Genomic DNA, 26,567 nt, shown 5'->3' on the forward strand with positions numbered 1-26,567 from the left:
GGGTAAATGATTTCAGGCTGGCCAGTCAGATTTCAAGGGTCTGGCTTCACCTGGCCACCCCTGGCTCATACCCTGATGAAGAAACAATCTACCTTTACATTTTTTAAATTACCTCCACTAAGGAGGTTGTATTTTGGGGAGAGTTTGTCTGTTTGTTAGTCTGAGAACAACATAACTCAAAAAGTAACGAGTGAGACGATTTTGGTGGCAATCCAGATCACCGTCTAGATCCAGGATTTTTTTAAAGGATTCTTTATCATTGTGAGATAGGGCCGTTTTCACATGTATATATAACTCCACGATAAGTGGTAAGATTGCTTTGCAAAAAAAATACAAGACAAGGTCATGATAATTTCTGACAGATGTCAAAGTACGATCCCGATCCTGGCATTATTCTGGATACTAAGATCCAGAATGTGCAGATCCTGGGTCTTCATAATTTTCAACACTGTCGGGTAACAAATTATCATACACACCTGCAACTAACACCAAGTTGTAGCAGACAGTCGGCTGAAAGGGAGTATAACATTTAAGTAGGACTAAGGTGTTGCGTGAGAATCACAATGTAAGTTTAAGTTATATATTTTTTGTTGTCACTTTGAGATAGATGGTACAGCTAAAGAGAAACAAAAAATGTGGAAAGTACGGCGCAGAAAGCAGCGTAAGATGTCCAACAAATGATTGAGGCAAGGGCTGCAATGGTGACTACAGCCTCTGTATATGGGGTGCACGCTTAAACCAACCCTTTCTTTACATTTTCAACAGCAAGATTAGCACATAGTAAGATTTACACCTTTGCTGATCTGGGTCCGACAAACCAACACAGAGTAAATGTTCCTCATGGCAGCTTCAAATAATAAGATTTATGATAATTCAAAAGAAAAAAGATTTATTTATATTCAAGAAACAAAATTCCAGGAATAAAAACAACAACAATCCCCCCCATCTTAAAACAAGTGAATCAGTCTATAATTCCCATTTAATTCCAGTAAACATTAGATTTAGACACATTTGTTACGGATTAAAAGCCGAATAGGATTGGAAACTGAAATGTTTTTAATTAGTCTTGCCAGTTCTGTACAATACATCTAACTCATTTATACTTTGCAGGAACCTTAGGTGCCAGATCCCAAGAACAGAGACCAATTTTCAAATTACTGAAATGGTATTTTACCAAATTGCATGCTGAACAAACTAAACAAGTACTCCAAAGATGCATTTCTTAACAAAATCATAAGCATGGTGGTTCTGAGAATTTGAGAAATTAGGCAACACCAAACTAGAACACCTGAGCAGAAGGAGGGTTTGAGATTAGAGAGTAAGGGTTAAGGGTGTAAGGCATCAACACAGGCGGTGGCGTTGCAGGCAGGTAGGGAGGCTGACAGTTAGGAAAGGTGGAGGCAGGGAGCCAGAGTGGAACACCAGATAAGAGCGGAAGTGTGTGGGAGGTAATAAACACAGGCACAGATCCAGATAGTTAGAGACGTGCTTCAAACAGGCAGGTAGGGCAGCAGGCATCCTGAACTAGGAGGGGCATTTGAATGCAGGATGCAGGCAAGATGGAGTTTGAGAGAACCATCCAACACCCTGACCTTTGCTGAGTCATCTTCTAAAGTGATACTGCGTGGGTGGAGGGCCTCAGCAGCACTTGTGGTGTGCAGCAGGACTCGGGATGCCTCTTGTGGTCTCCAACATCCCTCAAACCATGCTGGGACTCATAGCTGAAGGACAGCTACAAGGACAGCTAGGCATAAAAATCTGCTTATTTTTCTACAGCTGGTTGAGTGGCATACATGGTGACATACTCAGCCTCCTTAGAGAGAGGACAAGGCCGGCTGACATGCTGACCGCAGGGCTTTTTGCCTGACAATCCCTGGAGGAATTGCCACCATCATGTCTTTAAAGATTGCAGGAGAAACTTTCTCACCTTGTGCCTCAGGTAAATAATGAATCCCTGTCCAATTTAGATTTTTCACGCTCCCTCTTGTCACTGTTATTACAGGAGGCTCTGTAGGCATCAGCAGCTCGCTCCCACATAGACATCGGTCCCCCCGTCGACCCAGGGCATCCAGCAGTGGGGATGGACGAGCTGTAGAGAACGGGTTCATCGGTGGGAGAAGCGGTGCTAGGGTGAGACGTGTGATGCCTGATCACTGGGAGCTGGCTTTTAGTGACCCAGGGGAGTCTCACTTTGTGGAGTGAGTATCTGGCTGTTCACAACTGTGATGGGAAAATATGTCAAAGTTATGCTACTTGCTAAAAAAGCTTTTTGGCAGAGGTTAGATGAGATAATGAGTATCCTCTTTCATGTTCTCAATATAAACCATCCAGATGATGGTTAGCTTAGCGTAGTATTAGGACTGGACAAGGGCCTTCCTGGAAAAGTACATTGTGTTTCATAAATTGTAAAGTAAAAGAAAACCTCTTAACAGGCCACCTCTTTCTGTTTCCTTTGTTCAGGGTCACAGTCATCTCACAGTCATCTTATTTTCTCACGAATATGTTTTTTCCTACAATTTTGAACCATTCCTTCCCATGTGCTCTGAACTAAGAGCAGCTTCTACTTCTTTTATGCAAAAGTTGTCATGACTATCACTGGCAGGCGTCTCTGTTCTGAGTGCATTTAAATCCAATGCTGTCAAATCCAATACTATTATGTTTCTGAAGAGGCAGGCTTTTCATTCGTTTTCCCCCTTTGTGTTTCCAAGACGCAACCCAAAGAGGACCAGCTGGCAGAGTGCTCGAGCGTCAAGCCGGGAGACCGTCTACAAAAATGAATGTCAGCCTCTTTGTTTGTTTCTCCCTTTCTCTTTCTCTCCTTCTCTCTTTCCCTGGATGTAATTATTTCAACACTGCTGACATATTTAACTGTTCAAGGGTCTGAATGAAGCTACGTATCTGTCAAGAGCGGAGGTAAGAGACAGGCAGCTTGTTAGAGTCAAATGAGATGGAATGAGCTTTTAGCTGAACAGAGACATGTAAGTGATTAAGGCCTAAAGCTCGGGGCTGCTGGCGAAGAGCCCGACTCACTGCTGAGGCAGGCAGGGTCGACACGTGGATGGCACGTGACCTGCAACTTAATTTTATAATTTGGTCACATGATTTTCTGTTAAAAGAACAAGGACATAATCTAGTTTTGAAGTCTGTGTCATACATCCCTGATTGCAGACTGCTTGAAACCCATCTGTGCTAGAGCTGTGGGTTCAGGTTCTCAGTAAAGTGCAGTTCACTTATTTCACCAGCAGAAGGTGATATGAACTCCACTTTGGACAGGCTTACCTGCAGGAGGAGGGAGGATTATGGACAAAATAAATCAAAAAGGGAATTAAAACTGAATATTGTCTTTCAGAATAAAAGTCTGAAACATTTGAAAAGTTGCCGCATCTTTAAATGATTCTATCAGTGCTGATACAGAAACATGATAGGTGTCATAATAGGATTTGTGAAAACATTTAACACAGATTTATGACATGCAAACTATGAGCAAGAGCCACTGATCTGAGCACAGTTTGGTCAGTCTCATAGATTATGGAGCACATTTGAGACTCTTGATTTTCCTTAACTCTCAAAATCCAGTTGTTATTACTATTTTTACCAATATACTCATCTGTAATTTAAAATTATTAGCAAACAGGACTCTGGTGGTATACTTCATAAGACTTGAAGACTCTTATGACTTTTTCCTTGAGGTTACCATCCTCACTGCCTCTTTTTTTTTTTTTTTTTTTATGCCCCACCCAGGGTTCACGGACCTGCCTGAAGAGCTCAGAGGTTTCCCTGTGCACACACACATAACCAAGGGCTCCAGAGGGTTTGGCTTCAACATTGTTGGGGGCAGCAGGCCACGAGAGTTTCTCCAGGTGTACAGTGTGACTTCAAGCGGACCCTCAGCACTCAAGACAGGTAAATTTACACTAAACAGGAAGATTCCTGCATGAGAAAGTGAGCTAAAAATAAACACATGTAATGTCAGCTGCAGAGATGAGGTGGGATTTTGTAGACCACAAATCCAGTACTTACTGGTATATTATTAGAAAGAGCACAAGACTTTCCATAGCTGCTGAGTGAAAGCTGCAACTATGGAAATCTTGTGAAACATTTTAATCAGCCGTGCATTTTAACATCTTATCTCTAGTTTTCCGTCTCCGCTCCCTGGGATTATACTTCTGTCATTTTCTGATCTCCAGCAAAGTCTATATCACAATCAGTCCCTAATCCTCAGGGCTAGCACACCATTATCAAGCTATCATAACACGTGCATATGCAATTGTACACACGCACACACGCGCACACACACACACACAGCAGGCTGATATATTACCACTTTATCAACCACATGCACAGGCGGTGTCTGCAGGGACTGATCTAGTTCATATCTGTTAATAGGCTGGTTTAGAGGGATTTGTAGGTTGGATAAGTCGACGCCCACGCAAAACACATGATTGTGTTTCATTTGCAATGACACTTATCTGCACACTGAAGCATAAAAAAAAGTCAGGAGTGGTGGCGGATGTACAAATATAAACGTTAAAGAGGTAACAAAATACAGTCACAATTCCAAAATCCTGATCACTAAACTGAAACTAGCCTGATTTTATTGGGCCTGTCAAGGATAGATTTAGATTTACACTGTTGCTTAGTGGAAGAGTTGGTTATCTCTCAACTGGGTAATTGATGCTTCGATTCCTGGCCCTTCAGTCCCATGCTCATGTGATATAAGTCACAAAGCTCTGTGAGATCAGGGAAAACTACATGGAATTCTAGATAAAAGTACTTTCGCGTAACTTGTTTTGATTCTTACCTTATCTTTTATTGCCTCACAAAACTACACTTAACATGTCTGCTCCATGGTGTCAAGCCACTTACAGTCTCCATTGCTGAGCATTTCAAAATAAAATGTCCTATGCATTTTTTTCTTTTTCTTTACTGAGGCAGTCTAGTTTGATACAATTTGGTCTGAGGCCATTTGGTCCAAAGTCTTACACATGATGGAGGTTCTCCGGGGACCTGATGCTTTTTCTTCTGAGGTCTGACACCTTAGTCTAAAATCTGAGGACTTCCTTAAAGTGAAAACCGTAGCTGAATGAGGTAATTTTGTACATAAATATGGTCACAACATTGGTGAACTGCTTAACCTGCCAGAGCAGGTCTACTCATTGATTTAAATAAACCAGGGGTCCTCAACCTGTGGCTCTGGAGGCTCATGTGCCTCTTTAACTCCTCTGCAGTGGCTCCTTGTAGCTTTAAAAAATATAAGATTAAAATATAGAATTGATTGATTTAAATTTTGTTTTGTTTTTGCAATTTTTTTTCATTTCATTGTTTTCACATTTTTTCAACTTAAGAAAAAAACTGTTTTTTTTTTAAGATTTTGCAAATTTTTTGAAATATTTGCGAATTTCATTTTTTTAGATTTCTGAATATTTTTGCTATTTTAATTTCTTTTTTTTTGAAAATTTTAGCAAATTTTTAAAATAATATTTTTTAAATTATTTTTCAAAATTTTTAGAACTTAAAAAATGTTTGAATTTGGCAAATTTTTGCAAATATTTAAAAGTATTTGCAATTTTTTTTAACTAAAAATTTACATGTACAATTTTATTAACACAAAAAAAATCTCTTTTACATAATTTTCCACTTGATTTTTTACTATGTATACAATTTTATACACTTTTTTGTCTTTATTGTGAAGATAAAGTAGATTTTGTGGCTCTGGAATGACTTTAACCCAGCTGAGCTGTGGCAAAATGGCTCTTATTGGAGAAAAGGTTGCAGACCCCTGAAATAAACTGACTTTCAAACCTGCAGTCAGTTGAATTTTCTGGGCTACAGTCAGTGTCCCACATCGATGGGTCAGGCTAGATATCATGTTTTATATTTTGTTTAAAAAAGTCTGTTTTGTGTTGATATGTGTGTCTTCTCTTTTGTGTTTTTAGCGGACCTCCTTGTGTACATCAATGACGTCTGTGTGCTGGGAGTCTCCCACAAAGAGGTGGTAGAGATGTTAAAGTCGGTGCCTATTGGCCACACAGTGGACGTTGAAGTAAGAAGAGGGTATCCCATGCTCTACAACCACGACGGCTGTCCCAAACAGCCCCCGCCTCAAATGCTAGACAGTGGGGACCCCCTCCTCCCACCACCCACCACCACCCAGCCTCAGCCTCTACACCAACTACCTCGCCTCACCACCCCCAGCCCCCAGCCCCAGCACTTTACGTTCAACGGGGTCCACAGTGACGTGAACTACATGGAACCAGGTGTGACTTTGGACGCTAATGGGAACGCCACGTCCTTCGCTTTCAGACAGCCGCCTTCATACAGACGGTCCAGCCTGAGCAACGCCACGTCCTTTGCTCCCTTACGTCCACCTCGTTCTAATAGGAGTTTAGCCAGGCTGCAGTCGCTCGACCCTACGCTGGCCAGTCAGAGCGACAGTGAAGTTGTGTCAGCCATCGGTTCACACAGGTACAACCTACAGGCTCAGAGACTGATTTGTTTAGGAATAAATGCTGACATTTACTCACTCATTTTAAAAGAGAGAAATCCCATCAACTACATGTTGTTTGATTGAAGTACTAAGAGCAAGATTTGATGATTTTGAATTCATTTATTTATTTTTAATCCATCGATCTCCCTCTGAAGTCTGCTGTGCTATAAGAAATGAGCTGTGAAATCCAAATCGGGCTCCACTGAAACAAGATTTAACCCCAGGATGATTTTTGAGGATCCTGGTGTGGCAGAAAGTTACAAACTGAGATTTAAATTAAAAAGAAATAGAAATAAAACACCATTCGGATCATTCAAAAACAAAATCACATCAGCTTAGACTTCCATACTACACAATCTGACATTAAATGAGAGAAAAAATGTCGAAGCAAGTCATTTTATTCATTTTTTACAAATTTAGAAATCAGTCTCACATTATAAAATGTGTAACAAAATTTAGAAAAAGGGTCATGACAATGTCATATAGCCCAAAATGGCAAATTTAGTCTTTGTCCAATCATAAACTCTTCTTAAAATGTAGTAAAGGATAAAGAAAAGCTGTAAATGTGCAAGTTTTAAAAGCAAAAAGTGAGAAATAATCAGGCTTTTTCTTTAAATTGAGTCAAGTAGATTTATTTATTTCATAGCATTTGGCTTTTTAGCTCATAAAACAGGTGTGGTGAGAGTGCTAGCAACAGTACAAGTGGGATTTAATCACAGTTTATTGAATATCTGTACTAACTGTAGAGCTGAAAGGATAGGTCTATTCAATTCAGCGTCAGTAAGAAAAAAAAACTATTTTTTTGCCAAATCAAAGTAAAATGTTTGATGCGTTGTTAATATAAAGTTGTTCTGCATTCATTTCCTTTTTTTTGTTTTTTTATCAGGGCCTCAATGATCCGCAACCACAACAACAACTCTCTCTCCACACCCCCTCATCCGTTACGTTACGGCACCTTCAAGTCATCAGAGAGCGACCTGTCCACCTGCACCTTATCCGGCTCCCGCCTTCCCCTGCCTCAGTCCCCAAGAAGACCCTCAACCTCCCCCGGTGGCCCCTATAGCGCCCGCTCCCGCCTCTTCAGACCATCAACTGCCTCACACCTAAGACCTCCTCACACACCCGAGAGCCCACACCACCGTGGCTACAACGGTTATCACACAAGCCCCACGGCCAGTCCCAGCAGTGTGTCCTCTCCCGGTGTGTTGAGCATGGGCAGTATGAGTGGAGGGGAGCTGGTCCCAGTGGCTCTGGCACAGACTGAAGGAGACCAAGGACTCGGGTTCAGTTTGACGGCAGGCGGTCCAGGAGGGAGAATGACGATAGTGAAGAGGGTGTGGGACAGAAAACAGTGCAACTCCCTGCAGCCAGGGGACGCTATTGTCAAAATCAATGGAGCAGATGTGCAGAGTCTCAGCTTTTCACAGGTAAAGGAAGAGGGGAAGGAGACCAGTGGGAGCTATTGTAGAATATAAACCACTTACAGTCCAGGTGACAGTTTTTCCAGACTTCTTCTTTAATACAGAGTGATGTTGGCTTGCTGCAGTTCAACATAGGATGCATATTTTGAATCAGTGTCACTAAAGCATTATTTCCCTCCTCAGGTGGCTCATTTGCACAATAATTACTTCGCTTAAGTTTTACAAATGTGTCACAAAAAAGCAAAATCAAAAGACTTCCTGACATTTTACTAAGCTAACTTCGAAAGCTAAGAGTTTGAGGCCAGTAAGTGAAGGCAGGAACTCATTCTCTCCTTTCCTTCTACTGTATTTAAACCTCCTTTGACAAGCTGCACAGAGAAGGAAGACACTAGGCTAGACACCGCAGAATAAACAAGCATCACTGTCTGCTATTTCAGTATTCAAAGAAGCCACCTCGTGCTGTTTTTGTTTGTTGACAGGTACAAACAGTTCTCCATGAACACACCAGACAGGCAGAAGTCATCTTGTTGGTTTACAGAGGAGGTAAATCAGCTTTCATCCTTTGAAGACTCACTGAGTTTTGTATTTTCAAAAAAGGGAGTCTTGTTGCTAATTTTATCTCCTTGTTTGTCATGTCTCTCTATCAGGCATCTATCATTCAACCATCTCCCCTGGCTCTATACGTCGACTCCCCCCGCCTCACCTCCGACCCCCTCCCCCACCTGTTGGTTCAGAAACTTCCTCTATCCTCGCAGAAACCCTGCCTTTACCTCGTACCTCCATCAGCACCCCTCCCTCCTCCCCAGCCAAGATGCGAACCTCTCTGATCCAGAGCACCAGTTTCCTTGAGTCGATTCCAGTGACCCTGACCATGGAGCCTAAAGACTGGATCAACACAGGCCTGGAGGATGAGGCAGGTGGTGTCACGGTGCCTGAATCGAGTCTGGAAAGGCACGGTGGGGAACAAACCCGGCCACTTCGAGGGTTTGATGTGGAACTGAAAAGAAAACCTGGAGAGGGCTTTGGGTTTGTCATCGCCTCCCAGGACGTGGAAAACGGCAAAGGTGAGAGTGGCTTTGTCACAAATCAGATCCTGGCACATCTTTATTAAGTTAAGTGCTTTTAACTTTCTTTTTGAAATTGTAGCTTTTTTAATCTATTGATCTGAAGTAGAACAGGATGGCCTTTACGTGTTATTAGCTGGACATTTCTGGCCCAGTGGAACCATTTGGTCACTTGCCCGGGGAAACAGGTTTTATTTGGATGCCCTTGTGGACAAACGTACCATTAAGTAATTACAGATTAAAAAGTGGCCACTATGGACGCATGCCACTGGATGAGTCATGATGCATCATCAAAAATACCCCGGAAGTCACAGCTCACTGCATAAGAACAAAAACAAAATGTCTGGCACATATTTCCTACAAGACTGCAGCACTTCTCTGTGCTCCATGGTCTTTTTATTGTTCAAACACACAAACTGGACAAGACTTTTTTAGACTCATGTTTTTTTTCGACAGGGTGTAACTTCTGTAGTGGGTGTAACAGAGCTACTGTTATTTTTGTGGACAGGTAGAGGAGCAATATACATTCAGGTGAAACCTGGCTAGCTATTTACCTGTTTTTGGTCGGAACGCTTAGCTACATTAGCTAAAAAGGAAAAACAACTTATCATTTTAAAACTTTCAGAGAATGGCCAGTCCCTACCCTCAGATAGGTCCAGGCTAGATGTTTCAGATAGCTAAGCTAGCTAGATAACTCAAACTCGTAGATTTTAGTCTTTGGTTTTTAATTTACTCAGAGGCCAAAACTTTTTTAAAAACAGGTTTTTGTAAAGGAACCAAACCTTGAAGTTAATACTACTGTTAAAGCTTCAAGGTTTGGTAGGTTTTATCCATCAGACAGAACATGCTAGCTGTTTCCCCATCAGCAGTTTTAAGCAAAGCTAGGCTAATAATACAAATGAAACTCAGTTATTTCTGACAAGATTTGTTCAACAGATTTAATAATTTGGGTGGATATTTGAAGGCTCCTATAAGTAGATGGTAAAAGCTGACCTGCTTGGAGCCAAGTTGACTGAAGTTGAACAATAAACAAAGCTAGTTTGCTTGCTTTTTGCAAACATATCCAGTATGTGGGTATTAATTTGAGACCACAACAAAGCATTTCTTCATTCGGTCAAAAAAAAAAAAAAAAAAACAGCAAAAAAGTAAAGCATCAATGGCACCTATAACAAACACTAGCATCTAGCATCACCTGAGCTCACACAGGTGTAAGCAGCTGCTTTATGTTTACCACAGCTACCATTCACAACATGTAAAGAAGAACACAAATAGATAGAAGTATAACAGTTGGGTCAGTAAATTAAGTGCCTTCATTATTCTGATGTCCATGTCTTGAGTCCCCTCTGGAAAGAAAGGGTCAGTTTTGATCCAGCGTTCGTTCAGGAGAAGATGTCTGAAACTGCAGAAGCTGAAATGACAGAATCAGTTCGTATGGAAAGTTTCAGTCCCAAATTTACCAGATCCAAACTGTTTGGCTGAGAATTGGTATATGATTATTCTTTATTTCAATATTCTATATTTTATATTATACATTATATACCAGTAATTAGAAAAATAATATTAAAGTCTGGCCAGTTCCAGTAATTGTGTAAAAAGTCACATTAGGTGTTTGTTGGCTCAATTTTGGCCTCTCTCTGGAGGATTTTCAGTCGTGTCCCACTGAGGGGAGACCCCACTGCTGACCCAAAACTGGGTGGAGGAATTGTACACCCTTCTGGCCTGGAATTGCGTTGGGATCACCCATGAGGAAGTGGAAAACATTGCAGGGTAGAGGGATGCCTGAGTCTACTTGCTTATACCGCTGCCCCTGTGACCTGATCTTGGGGAAGCAAATGAAAATGGATTGTTAAATTCTATTGCTGAAGTTGTTGTTTTAAGAAAAACAAAAACACAATACTGTTTATTAGCTGACTTGTTTTGTTATTACCATTATTTCTATTTTTTGAAAATAAAATTGGCCTCTGGTTTATTCACAACTTGCACTTTGCAGATAAAGCAGGCTGGACCCTTTCCTATGTTTAAGGGCAAACTCCTGCTGCTCCAGCTTCTGTTATTGTGCAAACATAAGGATGTTTTCGATTCATTTAAGTCTTGTTTGGATGGAGTATGTGTATTTCCTCAAGTGAACTTATTCTTTTAAGCTAACAGGTTGTTTACAGATTCGACAAGAAGCCATGCTCTTTTTAATTCAATTGTCAGCTCAGGCGTCCCAGACAAAATGAGCTTTTGTTCAAAGTATCACTTGTATCTCGCGCTAAGCTTCTTTATCCACTCTGTCCTGACAGGAGGTTGAGGCTTGTCTGTGTCATAGGTGAAGTGAATGCATACTCCCCTTATTGTGTGTTGGTGTAATGCTTAGGAAAAGCAGATTCAACTGCAGAACCCCCCCATGAGTTATTACCCCATCTGCCCTGCCTTTGTCTTGCACTGGCCGCCCTCTGTTCCAGTATGATGCAGTTCAATTTGCTGTATGGGCAGAGCAAGCACACGTTGATGTTTTCATGGAGGGATTACACCTGCGTCTGCGGTAGGGAGACCCCTTGTCTCCTCTGCATCCTCATTCCACCCATCGCTTCCCTCCAGTCACAGAAAGAAGTCATCCTGTCTCTCCTTTCTGCCTTTATCGTTTCCTCTTTCCATCTCTCCTTCTCTCATCACTCTCCCCCTCACAAGCTCCCGCCTCCTCTCCCTCTCTGTCTCTCTTTCTCACCCTTTACTCTGCAGTAAAAGCGTCCACTCTGGTTTTCAAAAGATTAAAACTCCCTCCCTCCCTCCCTCTCTCTTTCTATCTCTCCCACTCTCCCTCCATACCTCCGCCTTCTCTTACCTCCCGCTCTCCCCATTGCTCTTTGAATGCTTAAGAGAAATGCTACACTGAACGTTTCTCTTTGCAGAGGAGCAACAGAGGGGACGGCAGATCTGTGTTTTAGCTCCTGTTGACTGACACATGTGAATCTCAGCACCTCGACGCGGCCTGACGAGGAATTTAGGAGTTTTTCTGTTTGTTTGTTTTTTTTCCCTGCACATGCAACCACACAGTCATGCTGGAGAGACTACAGTCTGCTTTGAGAACTGTGAAGGAGTCTAAACGTAATTATTTCTTTCATGTTTACTGAGACTGAAGGTTTGGTGCAGTGTTTCTTTCTGACTTTTATGCATGGGACAAAGGTTGTAATTCTTCATTGCTCTCTGAAGTTTGCTCGTGTTGACTTTGCGGTGTGAAAGTTAGACACACAGGCTCATGTGTTGTTCAGTCTGATGATGTTATAGATAAGATTTATCACATAAGGACTCAGTTTTATCACAAAATTTGCTGAAATTGCACCATAGATAGAATTTTGGCACAAATCATGATGTAATACGTAGTACAGGTCTTCCATTTCTGAGCCACACATGCAGCAGCATGAATGACTGACAGCTACCTTTAGCAGTGCTGAGTTCAGCATTAGCCAGCCTGCACACACCACACTCCTGCATGACTGCTCCTGCTATAGATCAACAGCCCCCCACCCCCCGGTGTCCAACACGTACGATGCATCTGCAGGCTGCTGTGGGGACGTCTGCACCCGCTGATGCATGTGGGCTGCAGAGGGGGGTTGATTTTTTTTATGGTGGCTGTGAGGGGGGGCTGCTTCCACTCCTGAGCAGTGATCATTGCAGTGTTAGAGGCTGCCCGGCTGGATGGCTGCTGGGCATACCGCAGTGGGATTACTGTGGACAGGAGAACATGCAGAGCCAGAGGAAAAGACACTAATATAAAGCAGTCCATTTGGATGCATCTGTGTGTGGTTAAGCTACGTTTGTGTGTGCGGGTGTGTGTGTGTGCGCCTGAGCACATCTGTCCCAATCTCCCTGCGTGTGAGTCACTATGTGGCATCATACACGTGTTTGTGTGAGCAAAAGTATGCCGTGCGTGTGTATGTGTGCATGACTCTTGCATGTGTATTCATGTGTTTGGCCTCTGTTGATGTCAGAGCGATGTATTATGCATGTTAAGAAGACTATTTGCAAAGCTGCCTTGGCTTTGATTTGACCTGATTGCTGCTTCTGCCTGGGTCACCCAGATTAGGCCCAGATTGGAGATGTAACTCTGGATGTACGCTGTGCACTTTAACGGGAGAGTGACATTCATTCAGCCACATATCCCAAAGCCTAAACAATTACAACTTTAAATCTTTGGACAATTTCATTTCGTTTAATCTCACAAAGATGCAGATTTATTCCATGGCTCAGCTAAACCAGAGTCTCAGAGTGCTTCTGCTGCCTGATGGGTTACATAAGGCCACCGGCGAGACTCTAGAGGAGCCAGCTGTCACCCAAGCAGAGCATACCCTTAAAGAGGGGTCACATCGGGAGCAATCAGGAGTTTACTAAGATGCACAAGGAGAAACAGAAGATCGAATTAGAAGTCTAAGCAGACTGAGACAGACTGTCCGGCTGAAAACTGTAAGAAGCTTTTTAGTAGAGATTAATGAAGGCAAATTATTTTTAGGCTCCCTCTTACTTTTCTCATCAACCTTAGACACTGAAGTTACACATAAGTAAGACAAATCCTTTTTTTAACAGAGGATAATTCACGCTACATTTACAAGATTTCATCCAGTTTTGACAAGAGACTATCAAAGAAGTAGGCGTGTCAAATGTGATGTCACTTTTTGGTTTGAAAACACATGGGTGTAGTCACTGTGGTGTCTGACACACTTCCCTTTTACACGTCTGCATTAGCTTCATTTTCAACACCAGCGTTAAACCCTTGGGGGTGCATCCCCATTGTCACCAGAAAATGTTATGTTTAGACAAGTAGAAAACACCATTTTAAAGATACAAAGCCTATGTGGAAGTGCTAAAACCAGCAGTTCATTGAGTGGCCTCTTGAGGCTGGCTGCAGAAAGACCAGAAAAGACATACACACCAAGCCAAAGACCACTTCTTGAGTCAGTAGTTCCAAGGCCAAGGCCCACACCGATGAAAGGCTTCATTACTCCGTATCAGAAACAGATGGATGACATCACAGAGACTACGTCCATTCATTATACCGTCCATGGTTTAGACACAAGGTTGGATAAGTATTTGAACACATTGTAACCGAGCATCTCTCTTCTAGCTGCCATGTCAGCTTAGCAAAAACAGTCTGTCAATCACATGTAGCCACACCTCCAAGCTAGCTTTACTCAGTCATTGGTTTTACCTTAAATGAGTCTGTAATCAGCAAATAAAGATCATGCCAAATAAACAAAGTACTCAACTGCATGCACAATGTTAAAACATGGATGGATTCAAACTCCCTAAAATTGAATGGAGACAAACAGAAGTTGTCCTGTTTGGTGGCCCTGACCTGGTTCAAGTCATTACCAGTTCCTTTGGATCACTAGCACCTTGCATAGGATCCCATGCCAGGAATCTTGGTGTAATTATTTACGGTGCTTTTGAACGAGACAGACAGGTCAGCTCAGTGGTCAAGGCTAGCTTTTGTTAGCTAAGGCTTCTAGCCAAAGTAAAGTCATATTCTAACAAAGATCTGGAAAAGGTTATTCATGCCTTTGTTACATCCCCTGGACTATTGCTGCAGCTTATCTCCTCACTAGGACAGAGAAACGCGAGCACTAAATTCCTGTACTTTCTTCACTGCACTGACTTCCAGTCAGTTGCAGAATTGATTTTAAGATCCTTTTATTTGTTTATAAATCTCTGATTGGTCTGGCCCCTGAGTACTACCCCAGTCCTCCAGAGCACTAACGTCAGCTAATCAGGTGGTTTTAGATGGTTTTTTTGTAAAAACCCAGAGGAGATTGGGCATTTTCAGTTGTGGCTCCCATTCTGTGGAATAGACTGCCTTTAGCTATTAGCTATACCCTTTACTGGGTCTTTTTATGTCTAGATTGTTTTTTTATGTTTTTATATGTTTAATTTTCTATATAATTATAATATAATATAAATATAGCTAAAATTGACAGTACCATTACAAAGAAATGCTCCCTGAGGTACTAAACCAGGTTCAAAGTAGTATCGTATGCCATCTATTTTTATGCTGACTTACTCCCTATAACTACCAGTGAAGTCACCCCCCTGCTGGATGTCAAAGAATGCAAGTTTAAGAAGTATCCTTATTTGTTTCTTTTCAAAAACAAGATTATACATCCACTTCTTTCATATCTATCCTTCAACCTTACCTAATATGCTGATTTTATTGAGAGCTATGCAGTATATTGCTATGTAAGCATTCACATCAAACACCACAAAGGTCTGAAAATGGTTCAGCGTTGTGAAAGACACTTTTTTCTTACACAGCTGCTACAGTTGAACAGTTAGATGGAGGCCTGCTGTAGCAGTAATCATACTTTTTAAGAGGTTTTGCTGCGGTGGGATAAATCTAAAGCTAGCTTTTAGCTACTCTTAGATTCACTGTTGTAAAATCAGTAGTAAAAAAAAAGTGTTTTGATTTTTTTGGATAGTAAGCAGTTGATAAAAAATGATTACATTTTAGGTGTATGCTGTACCAAAAATTGCAAAAAGACATTTGAAATGAAACTAAAAACAAACTTGCTTGTAGCTGCCCATTGCTGCTTAGCCCATTGGCTCCCAAATTTCTCAGCCTAGGAATAGCAGTGCTGGAGACCAGAGACTGGAAAGACACTAAAAGCCCAATCCAAAAGCTTACAAAACAAAAAAAAGGCCTAAAATACCCAATTTAGCTGATCCATAGAAAATTTGACCACCAGTGTTTCCTAAATCAATCCACCGCCACTGTTACCATTGTTATCCTGAATTAGTAGCACTGGGAGTCTTGCAGCAAAAAAGAAATGTAGAAAGGAGATAAAACACTCTTTTGGGGGTGATTGTCTAAAAAAATGAAGTCCTGTTTATGTTTTTCTTTTTTACTATATTGGATAAATTGTGCAATGATAAGTAGTTTTTTATTTCTGAGGCATTTTGCAACCCCCCCTATCACCTGTACTTTTGAAACCACTTGCCTTTACTGTTATGTCAGTCAGCTGCTTTCCCTGCAGTGCCGTCTGTTAAGCCTTAAGCCTCTACAGTGGCATGTAGACATTAATGCAACAGCTAGAGAAACTAGCTGATATCAAAGTACTGTACAGTACAGGCTGAGCAAAATATATATTTATGTTTCACATGTTTCAAAATGTAGAAATCTTTTGGGTTTTTTTTGTTACAGCATATACCAATCACATAACAACGTTAACCCAGTCAGGTCAACATGTCATCCTATGAAAGGTTCCTTGAAGGAGGGACATGTTGCAAACATAAAAGACATGTAGAAGAGCAGACAAACACTGATTCATACCTAATTAGCACTCTTGAATATTCATAAATTTGCTCTTAATACCTCTTTGCAATGATTAACAATGTAATCACAGATGGCATATTTTTCATTTCACACATTCCTTCTCTAATGAAATACAAGATACTTGTAGATCATCTTTGACCCTTCAAAAAGTGACACATGGTGATTGAGCAGTGTAGCATTTTGGAGAAAGTGATTATTTGCCAAAATGAAGAAAAAGACATTTAGAGGTGCCAGCGAAAACAACAGAATATTTGCCGTGGGTGTTTTTATGTGTGTGTGTGTGTGTGCTTTGTATGCAAGAGGCATAGCAATGCAGACAAACTGCAAGTTGGTGAATGTCGGAGGAGCTGAGCAATAAGAACTGACTCAGTGAAAAGAAAAGTGTAGATATCTAAAGTCTGTTGTTTCATGCAGTTTGACAAGTCCCTGACAGGAAAATTATGCCAGAGAGCTTGTCTCCCATGACAGTTTGTTCTTGAAGAGAAAGACAAATCATCGGACAGTGAATAACATTTACCGGTGTGTCAGCTGATGGAGAGATAAGATGATAGATGGACAGATGAGGGGGAAGAAGAGAAAGTTTCAAGGAGACAGTTAAAGGAGGTAAAAAAAAAGCTCCTGTGTGAAGTCATTTATCATACAAGCGGTGCCAAAAACAATCCAGAGTTTAATTACAGCTTGTTTTCGGGGGATTCTTGGCTCCCAATCAGATGTGATAAATCGTTCTACATTTTAATGTAGTCACATTTGACCCCACTTAATACCCACTTGATTCAGTTAAAAGGAAAGTTTTCAGACGATTGTGTTCCAACTTTGCAGGAGTTTCAAGCTCATAAATAACCAACCGAAAAGTAAAGGTGGTAATAACTCTTTGATGTGTCTCTTCAGCTGCTTCACTTCTCCCTCACCGGTTTGTGACGGTTCGACGAGGCAGCCCAGCAGCCAAGAGTGGACAGATCCGACCTGGGGATCGGTTAGAGGCAGTGGAGGGGCGCTCAGTGGTGACTCTGCCTCATCGGGAGCTCGCTCAGATCCTTCGCCGTGCTGGAAACACTTTGCGCCTCACCATCGTCCCTCGCCCAAGCACCTGTAAGCACAAGTTCCCAGCAGACACAGGCAACAACTTTCTGGATCTATTTTGATCTAATGAGTTTTTTTTTTTCTGTAGATGCTAACAGCCTTTCAGAAACAAATGAGTTTGACTCCAGTCATAGAAGCAGAAAAGGTCAGAGGTCGCGTCCAAAGGTGAGTACAGAACCATACTTCACAGTGTGTTGGTCACTGAGGATAGATGCTGTTGTGGCTCATTTAATATGCTTTCGTGTCCCAGCGGGATTCCAGGTATTACAGCGTAGACTTGGATCGAGGCCCATCAGGTTTCGGCTTCAGCTTGCGAGGGGGCAGCGAGTACAACATGGGGCTGTACGTCCTTGGGCTGATGGAGGGGGGGCCGGCCTCACGGAGCCACAAAATACAGGTGTGTTTGTTAGTTTTTCAAAATATCTTGCTGAACTTTCTGTGTGTAGTTTGCATGTTCTCCCTGTGCATGCATCTCTCCGCTTCCTCCCACAGTCCAAAAACATGCTCATCTGGTTAATTAACTGATCACTCTAAATTGTCCGTAGGTGTGAGTGTGTGCGAGAATGGTTGCTTGTCTGTCTGTGCCCTGTGACTGACTGGTGACCAGTCCAGGGTGTACCCCACCTCTCGCCCAATGGTTGCTGGGATAGGCTCCAGCCACCCGCGACCCTGCACAGGATAAGAGGTTCAGAAAATGAATGAATGAATAATAACAGATTCAAAGTACAAAATAAATGAGATTAATGATTCCACCAAAGATGACTTCAAGAGTCACAGGCAGCAGTGAACAAGTGAGTCTTAAGCTTTAAGTCACCTCCCATATAGTCTGCTCTCACACTGTCTTCTTTCTGACCTTGGGAACACTCAGAGCATCATTCCCCAGGGAGGCATGTATGGATGCACCAGATCAGTTGAGTATGAAGGTGGAATGACATTTAATGAAGGTACAGGCTGGTTTATGACCTGTATTGCAGCCAGTCAATCAGGTGAGCTTTGAATATTTTGACTTCACAGTCAGAACACTTGTAATGTCAATTTTTTACATCAAGTTATACAAATATGTTAGAAGAAATGTTAGGGTAAAACACACATTTTGTAAAGGATTAATATGCAGCTAATTGAGTCCAGAATGAAATATCTTCCTTCCAAGTATCACCACATGCTGGTTGTTTTATCATATAACTTGTGTTTTTGGCGGTGATGCTGTGATTTGTTGTACTATCTGAGGTTCAAACTGCACCAACTACTCATAAAATAATAAATTTCAGAAGTTGAAAATTTGGGTCACAGCTTTTCATTACGGAGCGATTGAGGATCCTGAAGCCAGACCAGTGAAGAACCTCTGCTCTACAGCATGTTAGCATCTTAGCATGAGCTGTTGTTCACTTACCTCAAACTTCTCTTTAGAATAATTAGCCTCTAAAGGCCTTTCAGGAATGATTTTATACATTTGCTTCTGAAGAAAAAACAATGATTGTGTTGTTGTTGTTCTGTTATTAGAACAAATAAAGGTTTGAGAAACATTGCTGCTGCTTCCGGGATAAAGGCCACTCTTTCTAACAGCTATGTGTCTATATTAAAGATTACTGACGTATTTCATGCACAGGCACAGTATATTTAAAGTACTGTTGTTGTGGGTGCTGTGTTTATGTGTTGCAGGTCAGTGACCAGCTGGTGGAGATCAACGGAGACAGCACAGCGGGGATGACGCACAGCCAGGCGGTGGAGCAGATTCGCAGAGGAGGCCACCGCATACACCTGGTGCTGAAGAGAGGAAACGGCTACGTGCCAGACTATGGTGAGAATCAGTGGGAGGTTAAGAGGTGGGTTTTGATGTGTTGAGCCCACCATGTGTTTTCAGAAGGGGATTTAAAAAGCAGGGAAGTATAAGATTAGAAATACAAGAAAATAAATAAATAGAGATCTTCATTTCTCATGCATGCAGTGTTTGTCTTGGATGTGTTTTCTTATTTCTTCTTACGATTCTGTGGGGCTGATTCTAACAAAAGTTAATCTACCTTTTCACTTCCTCTTGTCTCTTTTTTTACCTCTCCACATCTTCGGTTAATTTTCTCTTTTTTTATTTTTGTTTAACCCAAACCATTTCCCTTCTCAATTTGTCCTCGATTGGGTTCCATGTTTCTTCCTTACACATTTATCTTCTTTCTGTTGCGTTTCTTCCTCTCTTCCCTTTCCTTCTTCACTTTCTCTCTCAGTGGAGCTCTCCAGCTTGTCTCTTTGTATGACCAACTCCAAGCTAGGCGAGCCTTGCTTCTATATCATTGGACGGACAGAGAATACGCGGTTGGTAATGGTTCCTGTTAGTTCTCCCATTTTCTGTTTCTCTACAGTCTTCTACTCAGTCAACACTGCTACTGTACTGAGATCTTTGTTATCAGCTAAAGATGTGGTGAAGAATGTTGAGTATCAATTTTACACTTCTGTCCCCTTTTTCCTAAAATCTATCTCTTAAAAGTCATCTCAGTTTCAGAAAGTGTAAGCAAAGTGTGCTATTTACAACCCCAATTCCAAAAAAAAAGAATCTGAATTTGATTTGTATAATGTAAATAAAAAAACTGATTAGATCATTTGGTATGATTTAATTCCCACCTACAGTTATACTTCAAAGTTTGAAACTGATTTATTTTTTCATTTTATGAAAAATATTTGCTCATTTAAAATCAGATGCCAGCAAAACATTTCCACAAGGAGACTTTGCTGTGCTGTAATTATTTTAAATGGTGGATTATGATCAGGCATTTATATAGAAGTGAGACTTTTTCAAGATCACTTAGAGAGTCTTCACACAGACTTAAAAAAACTCTAAAATCCTGACAAATCTCCTTATGGTTGGCCCTTCAGGTGGCCCTACATTAAAAACAGACATGACTCTGCAGTGGAAGTCACTGCATGGGCTTAAAATAACTTCCAAAAACTGGTGTCTGTTGTTTGCTGTTTCCACAAATACAGGCTAAAATACAGCCATTTATAGGGATTACTTGCCGAGGGATTGATGGCCGTGGATTAGGGATGGGAATTGATAAGATTTTGTCAATATCGATGCCCTTATTGACTCCGCTTATTGATCTGATTCTTTATGGATTCCCTTATCAATTCTTGTTGTGAATTGCTTGGTACCAAAAGTAGCTTCACAGGCTTTCCTGGTCAACCAAATTTAATTAAATTTATGCTGTAAGTGAATAAAATTTAATTGGTCCCTGAGTCTGGATATATCTGTGATGAAAGTTGAAATTCTATTCTGAAGCTGAGGTTACACTGATGTATGCTAACTGCTAGCATATCAATGAAATTTCCCATATACGTTAGCACCAAGCTTGCTCTACTTTGTTATTTTGGTAAATAAGGGGATTTATACCATCTCGAATGTACTGAAAATGAATCTCCTGAGAGAGAGTAATGTACATTTCTTTATGAAGTCAGTTCCTCAGTAAAACTTGCAGCTGAAAATCCTGAATCAGAGTTTTCTTGGGAGACGTTATCTAACTGCTAAGCTAAGATAGTTGCAGCAGACTAGTCGACGTAAGGCCCAGCGGCTCCAGCACAATGTAAAGAATTAATAAGGGAATCGTTAAGCACAAAGGCTAACGATATCGATGGATTGAAACATTTCTGATCAGTTCTTAACAGGAACTAGTTTTTGATTCCCATTCCTACTGTGGATGGTCTTGACCACTGCCATGGTCCTCCCTTTTCTGTGCTTCCTGCGTTTTCCTGTCTCTCACACAGCCAAAAATGTTTTATACGAGGCATCATGAAAGGAGACTCACACTGTTGAGCAGCTGAAAGACTAAAGGAAGCAAGAAGAGGAAAACATTTGAAATTCAAAACTCCAAAAAACTGTTCTCTTCAGTTCCCAAACATTAACAGCGTTGCTAAAAGAAGAGGTGATGCAGCAGGATGGTGAACATGCGCCTGTCCAATGTATTATGAAGTGTTTTACTAGCATCAAATTTAAAATGAGCACATTATTCATAAAACAACATTTTCAGTTTCAAGATTTGAATTGTTTTGTCTTTGTACTGTTTTCAATCAAACATCAGGCTTTTTAAAAAAAATTAGAGCATCAAATTCTGTGTTTGTGAACATTTTAAATAGCAACCCAGCTTTTTGGAAGAATAGCACTTTTCTGAAGCATACTGAGTCATATTTGGAGTAAAGCTTTATCTGCAGGTTGCACTCAAATGGAAAAGCAGCACTTGTTATGCAAGCAAACCTAATGCCCAAAATCCCCAAATCAAAACAATCAGTTTCTGGATTTCAGAGCTCTTTAATAACAGCTTATGTAAACTCTCTGCCAGAGATTTCCTCTCATTTACCTGCTCATCCAGTCTGCTTTCTCATCCTCTCTCCGTGTCATATCTGTCCAGGCCATGAGAAACACAGAATCACCTCCCCCTCTCTCCTGCGTCACCCCAAGGAGCAGGGTTTGGCTGCAGTAGACTCCACGGGGCTGAAGGGGCGCAGCACAAAGCAGAAGAGGAGAAGCAGGTCTTTGGATGGGCGCAAGAGGGAGAGATCTACATCCAGGAGGAGGAGGAGGAGACGGGGCTCGGATGAGGGAGGTGGAGGAGGGCGCTCTGATTTAAGAAGCCCCACATCTGAGCTGGAGGAGAGGTCTCCAGATGCAAGATTGAGGAGGACAAGGAGGAGGAAAGGTGTGTCTGAGAGTTTACCAAGAGATGTCTTTAGGAGAGATGATGATAGTGAGACAAACAGTGTGACAGAGAGGGGACGGAAGAGGGACAGAGGGAGAAGGAGAAGTAAAAGCAAAAAGAGGAGGAGTAGAAGTGAGGCAGAGGTTGAGAAAAGGGAAAAGGAGGAGGAGGAGGAGGAGGAGGAGGAGGAAAGGCAAGAAGCACCTGCTGGTGGAGAAAAGAGTGAGGAAAAGAGTGGGGAAAAGAGTGGGGAGGAAGAGGAGGAGAGAGTCAGTTCAGAAAAAGATGAGAGTGATGATGACGTTTTTCTCCCCATTCCAAGTCCAAACTTAAAACTTCCCAGACCTAAGCTAGACTTGGAGGAGGAGAGGGAGGAGGAAGAGGAGGAGAAGAACTGGACCATGGCAGCAGAATACAGAGAGCTAAGGGGTGAGAGGGAGGTGGAGGAGGAGCAGGTTGAGGACAGGAGTGAAAACATAGACACAGAGCAGAACCAGGATCAGAGAGACAGCGACGAAGCACAGAGCAATCAGGTGAAGCAGCCTCTACTGGGCGTTGATGTGATCGATCCAGTGTCACAGAGAAAGCCCTTCTCCTTCCTCACCTCCACGCTGTCCCTGGAGCCGGGAGTCGATGAGTCAGAGTCTGAAGGCAGCCAATCTGACGGCAGCGTGTCGGCTGCCAGCATCTCCGGCCTCTCGCTGGCTGCCACAGCAGCAGGCGGGCACAGAGCTACGCTGCTGCCAGGCCCCTGGCTCCCTCCCAGCGAGCAGAGGGTGGCACAGGTCGAAGACGGGGAGACGAGCCCAGCGGGGCCGACAGAGCAGGGAGGAGGGAGAAGACGAAGAAACCCTTTCTCTTTACTTTTTAAAAGGAAGTAGAGCATGAAAGCAGCTGAGCATCTGATTTCAGATTCTGTCAGTCTCACTGTGTTAGACCTTGACTTATTTTCTACCAACATTTTCTCACATTCACTTTGATATCTGCAGTAGTATGAAGTCATGTTCTTTGTGCCTTTTACAGCTGACCTCTGGTTGGTGTTAATCTCTCATTCCAACCTGTAAATGAACATGCTAAAGTTATGTCACGTGATGCTGGTGAAACAAACGTAGCATTGTCTCTTTTTTTATGAAGCTCTCCTCTTTTAAAGTTTGCTGGATTTGGGGATCATTTTAGGAGAGTTGATGTGAAACCAACCTGATATCTCAACTGCCTCCAATACAGCCCAAAATGATGTTGACTGCATATAAAGAAGGTTGACAGGTTTCCACCTCTTCTCAATGTATAAAAGTGAAGCCAAAAAAACCCCTCTGCAGGCGCTTGTGCATCACGCTGATTAATCCAACGCAGATTCCTTAGATCAGTACAGCTGAGCAGGACAGATTGATATATATTGTTCTGAAGCAGACAAACATGGATATGAAAAATTTAATGACTCATATGATAGCATGTTTTTTTTTTTAAGTAAGATTAATCTGAAATTTTATCAGTCAATTGTGATTACTCAAACTTTGAATCGCATTTTTATAGTTTATTCTTTTGTAATTCAGGCAACCAGCATAAGAATAAGCATAGCATGGTGTGCTGGGGCAAAAAGCCACTCAGATTATTTTTTTTAGAAAAGGAATGTACTATTTTTGGCGCATAACCACATCTTGATTTAAACATTTAAATAGTTCAACTCCATCGAGAGCTGTCAATCATGGTACTACACAGAAAAATTTATACTTTGGCATAAATCAAGATATGACGAATCAGCTCTAACTTTAAGAAAAGAGACTTCATTGTGAGAAAAAAATATCTAAAGTGCAAATTTGATCTTTCATCTGATTTGTCCCATCTCTTAACTCTTTTCTGCCTGAATTAATTTACAAGTATATGGAAATGCCTTTTTTACATTCTAACTGATGCTAAATTGAGTGGAGATTGTATATAAAATAATAATAAATATAATAATAAGTTTACCCTCTGATATATTGGGACAAAGTGCATTTGATACGATCTGTGGTATGTGTAAATTATGACCCAGTTGGCATTAGTAGGATTTTAAAGGTCATCTCAGCTGCATCAAGACCTGACAGGGTATGTTGCAAATTCGTGTCAACAGGCATCAAGGGGGTAACATAGAGGAGGCTTGCTATATGACCCATACTGCAGCCAGTCACCAGGGGGAGCCAAAAATGATCTGGCTTCACTTTTAGGAACCTGTCATTTTATCCATCTTTTTTATGCATTAAACTGTAATGGAGAGTTAGCCAGTTGATGCACCCTTCTGATACCAGAAACTAGAGCCCCACAAAAAGAAAGTTTGCTTGTTTTTCTGCCCAAACAGCAGCTTACACTAAATTGGTAGGATAAACAACTTCTTGTACAGCATGAAAAAGTAAACAGCAACAGTTTGGTGAGACCTAAAGGGTAAGTTAAATCATTACAAGTAACACATGACTGATTGGTTTTTCCATTTATACTTTTTGGTTATTTAAATTTCTCACAAGTGACACAGGAACTCTGGGCTACAGATCCAGCATTGTTCTGCTATTCTGAGTCTAGCCCCACAACAATAGTGACAGTCACACAATGACATACTGTTAAGCATTATAGACTGAGGCCATTGAATTTGTTAATGGCATCATTCTGTTTTAATCACACTTGTATCAGAGGGGTGCTTTGGATCAGCCAACACTGCAGTTCAGGTTTCAGAAAACAATGTTAGGAGGAAAAAAAAGGCTTTAGAACACCAGTTTCCAGGACAACGAGGTATTTCAGACACCTTGTTTTTAAATCACTTCCTCAACTCTCTGCATCCCTGCTGGCAAGCCACTTCAGCAGAGCCTCTTCTCTTATAATCACCCCTTACTGTACAGACAGACTGCACAGACATTCACTTATACCTCATGGAGATACTGAGCAATAATAATGCAGCTGTCAGAGACAGCCATCGTTTCCACTGCGCCGCCTCCACCCTGGGCTGGGAGGAAACTCAAAAACCCTCTCATGTGGACACTTGCCTCGACTTGTAATGTTGTTCCATGTAACTGAATATTTGATTGTGATCATGCAAATCCCTTTTATGACAGCAGGTGTGGAATCTATATCCTGTAAATATTTGTATAAAAATAAATGGAAGAACCTATTGTACATACTGTGCTACATGGAGCAAGCCCTGTTTGTATTACTTTATTGTAATACATCATTATATGTCAAATATAAGAATATATGCAGTATATCTATATATTACATACAGCAGATACCCATATAAATTATTTATTATTGTGTGAAAAGTGGTATATAGCTTTTGTGAAAGTAAACACAGACTATATTGGACCTGACTACTCAGACGTGAATGTTTTGTATGAAGCTGCTCGGGTGTGGATATGGATGCTCTGTGTCGTACCCTCCTTCACAAGTCAGAAAAAAGATGCCAAAAATATGCACGTGCGTTGTGCATATTTCCAGTACTGTTAATAATATTGTGTGTGAGGTCAGTACAAAAACACGATCTAGATTCTAGAGAGTGCTGTGCCCATCGTGCCACGTACAGTTGCCTTGGTAACATAAATCACTTTATCCTAACCGCTGATTTTTCTTACTGTGAAACCCTTTTTGCTCTGAGGTCCCTAATATGAGATAAGTGGGCAAACCATTTAGCAGCTCTAGTCATGCCAAATAGGCCCTTACTGATAATCCACAAAAGATAATACCAAGGTTCAATCTCTGTAGGAGCTCTAGGAAGGAAATAGCACATGGTTCAGTTTTGCCCTCATTTTTAAAAAAGTTCTGTTACAAAAACTAGGATACTGTGAGATGTTATTTTTCTATGAAATTATCTTTTGGAAATACTCAGGTTTCAGATACTTTGCTCTATAGATAAGCCATTATTAGGAAGAAAAGCTACAAAGTGACTTCAATCCATTTTCACAACATTTTACTTAAATGTTAAAGCTTTTTTTGTACCTTTTTTGGCTTTTATGCAGCATTAGGAGACACTGACTGTTACAGCTGTTGTTACCAACCCATAATCATTTAAAGGTTGATGCTAAAAATGAAGTTCCTCCTTCATTTGTACCCATTCTGAACAAAGCGATGTGTTGCCCTGCCTGTGTGTTTGTATTGCTGTGGTGCAAACCAACACACTGTACTCCCCAACCAATGAACATACAGATAGCTTGGTAACCTATATGTAAGATTTATTTTATAACGTTTGCTAAAGCTCTGTTTTTAGACTTTCATTTCCCAAAGGGGGACAATATGGCTGAAGTGTAAACACGTTCTAATAAAACTCCGAATAAACTGCTGAACTCATTTCCTCAGTGGTCATGTTTGTCTTCCTTCTTATTGCTTTTTGACTCAAACAGAAAAGTCACAGTGATGGACAGCAGGTGGCAGCAAAATGTAGGAAACAGTACAGTATATTTAGGAGAGATGAGATTTGGTGAGACATTGTTTGAAATGTGCCAAAAGGGGGTTATATTTAGGAATACTGCAGATATTACTGCATTTACTGGTACTTTACTGCAAATACAAAATAAGACA

General features: G+C 41.3%; 1 protein-coding gene across 2 annotated transcripts in view; it reads left to right on the forward strand.

The window, feature by feature from the left end:
* Positions 1 to 26,327, forward strand: part of magixb (MAGI family member, X-linked b) — a 58,541-nt gene extending 32,214 nt beyond the window's left edge. For both annotated transcript variants that reach the window (XM_074682153.1, XM_074682152.1), the window contains exons 6-17: positions 2,003 to 2,198; positions 2,709 to 2,779; positions 3,742 to 3,903; positions 5,937 to 6,465; positions 7,374 to 7,914; positions 8,388 to 8,451; positions 8,556 to 8,972; positions 17,167 to 17,367; positions 17,447 to 17,523; positions 17,609 to 17,755; positions 19,018 to 19,156; positions 21,747 to 26,327. In XM_074682153.1, coding sequence (XP_074538254.1) covers positions 2,003 to 2,198; positions 2,709 to 2,779; positions 3,742 to 3,903; positions 5,937 to 6,465; positions 7,374 to 7,914; positions 8,388 to 8,451; positions 8,556 to 8,972; positions 17,167 to 17,367; positions 17,447 to 17,523; positions 17,609 to 17,755; positions 19,018 to 19,156; positions 21,747 to 22,915 — 3,713 coding nt within the window. In that variant the 3' untranslated portion in view covers positions 22,916 to 26,327. The remainder of the gene's footprint in view (positions 1 to 2,002; positions 2,199 to 2,708; positions 2,780 to 3,741; positions 3,904 to 5,936; positions 6,466 to 7,373; positions 7,915 to 8,387; positions 8,452 to 8,555; positions 8,973 to 17,166; positions 17,368 to 17,446; positions 17,524 to 17,608; positions 17,756 to 19,017; positions 19,157 to 21,746) is intronic.
* The last annotated feature ends 240 nt before the right edge of the window (positions 26,328 to 26,567 follow it).

This window comes from Halichoeres trimaculatus, unplaced genomic scaffold (assembly GCF_033239565.1).
Source record: "Halichoeres trimaculatus isolate MK-OKI-2021-1 unplaced genomic scaffold, fHalTri1.1 fHalTri1_scaffold_11, whole genome shotgun sequence".
NCBI lineage: Eukaryota > Metazoa > Chordata > Actinopteri > Labriformes > Labridae > Halichoeres > Halichoeres trimaculatus.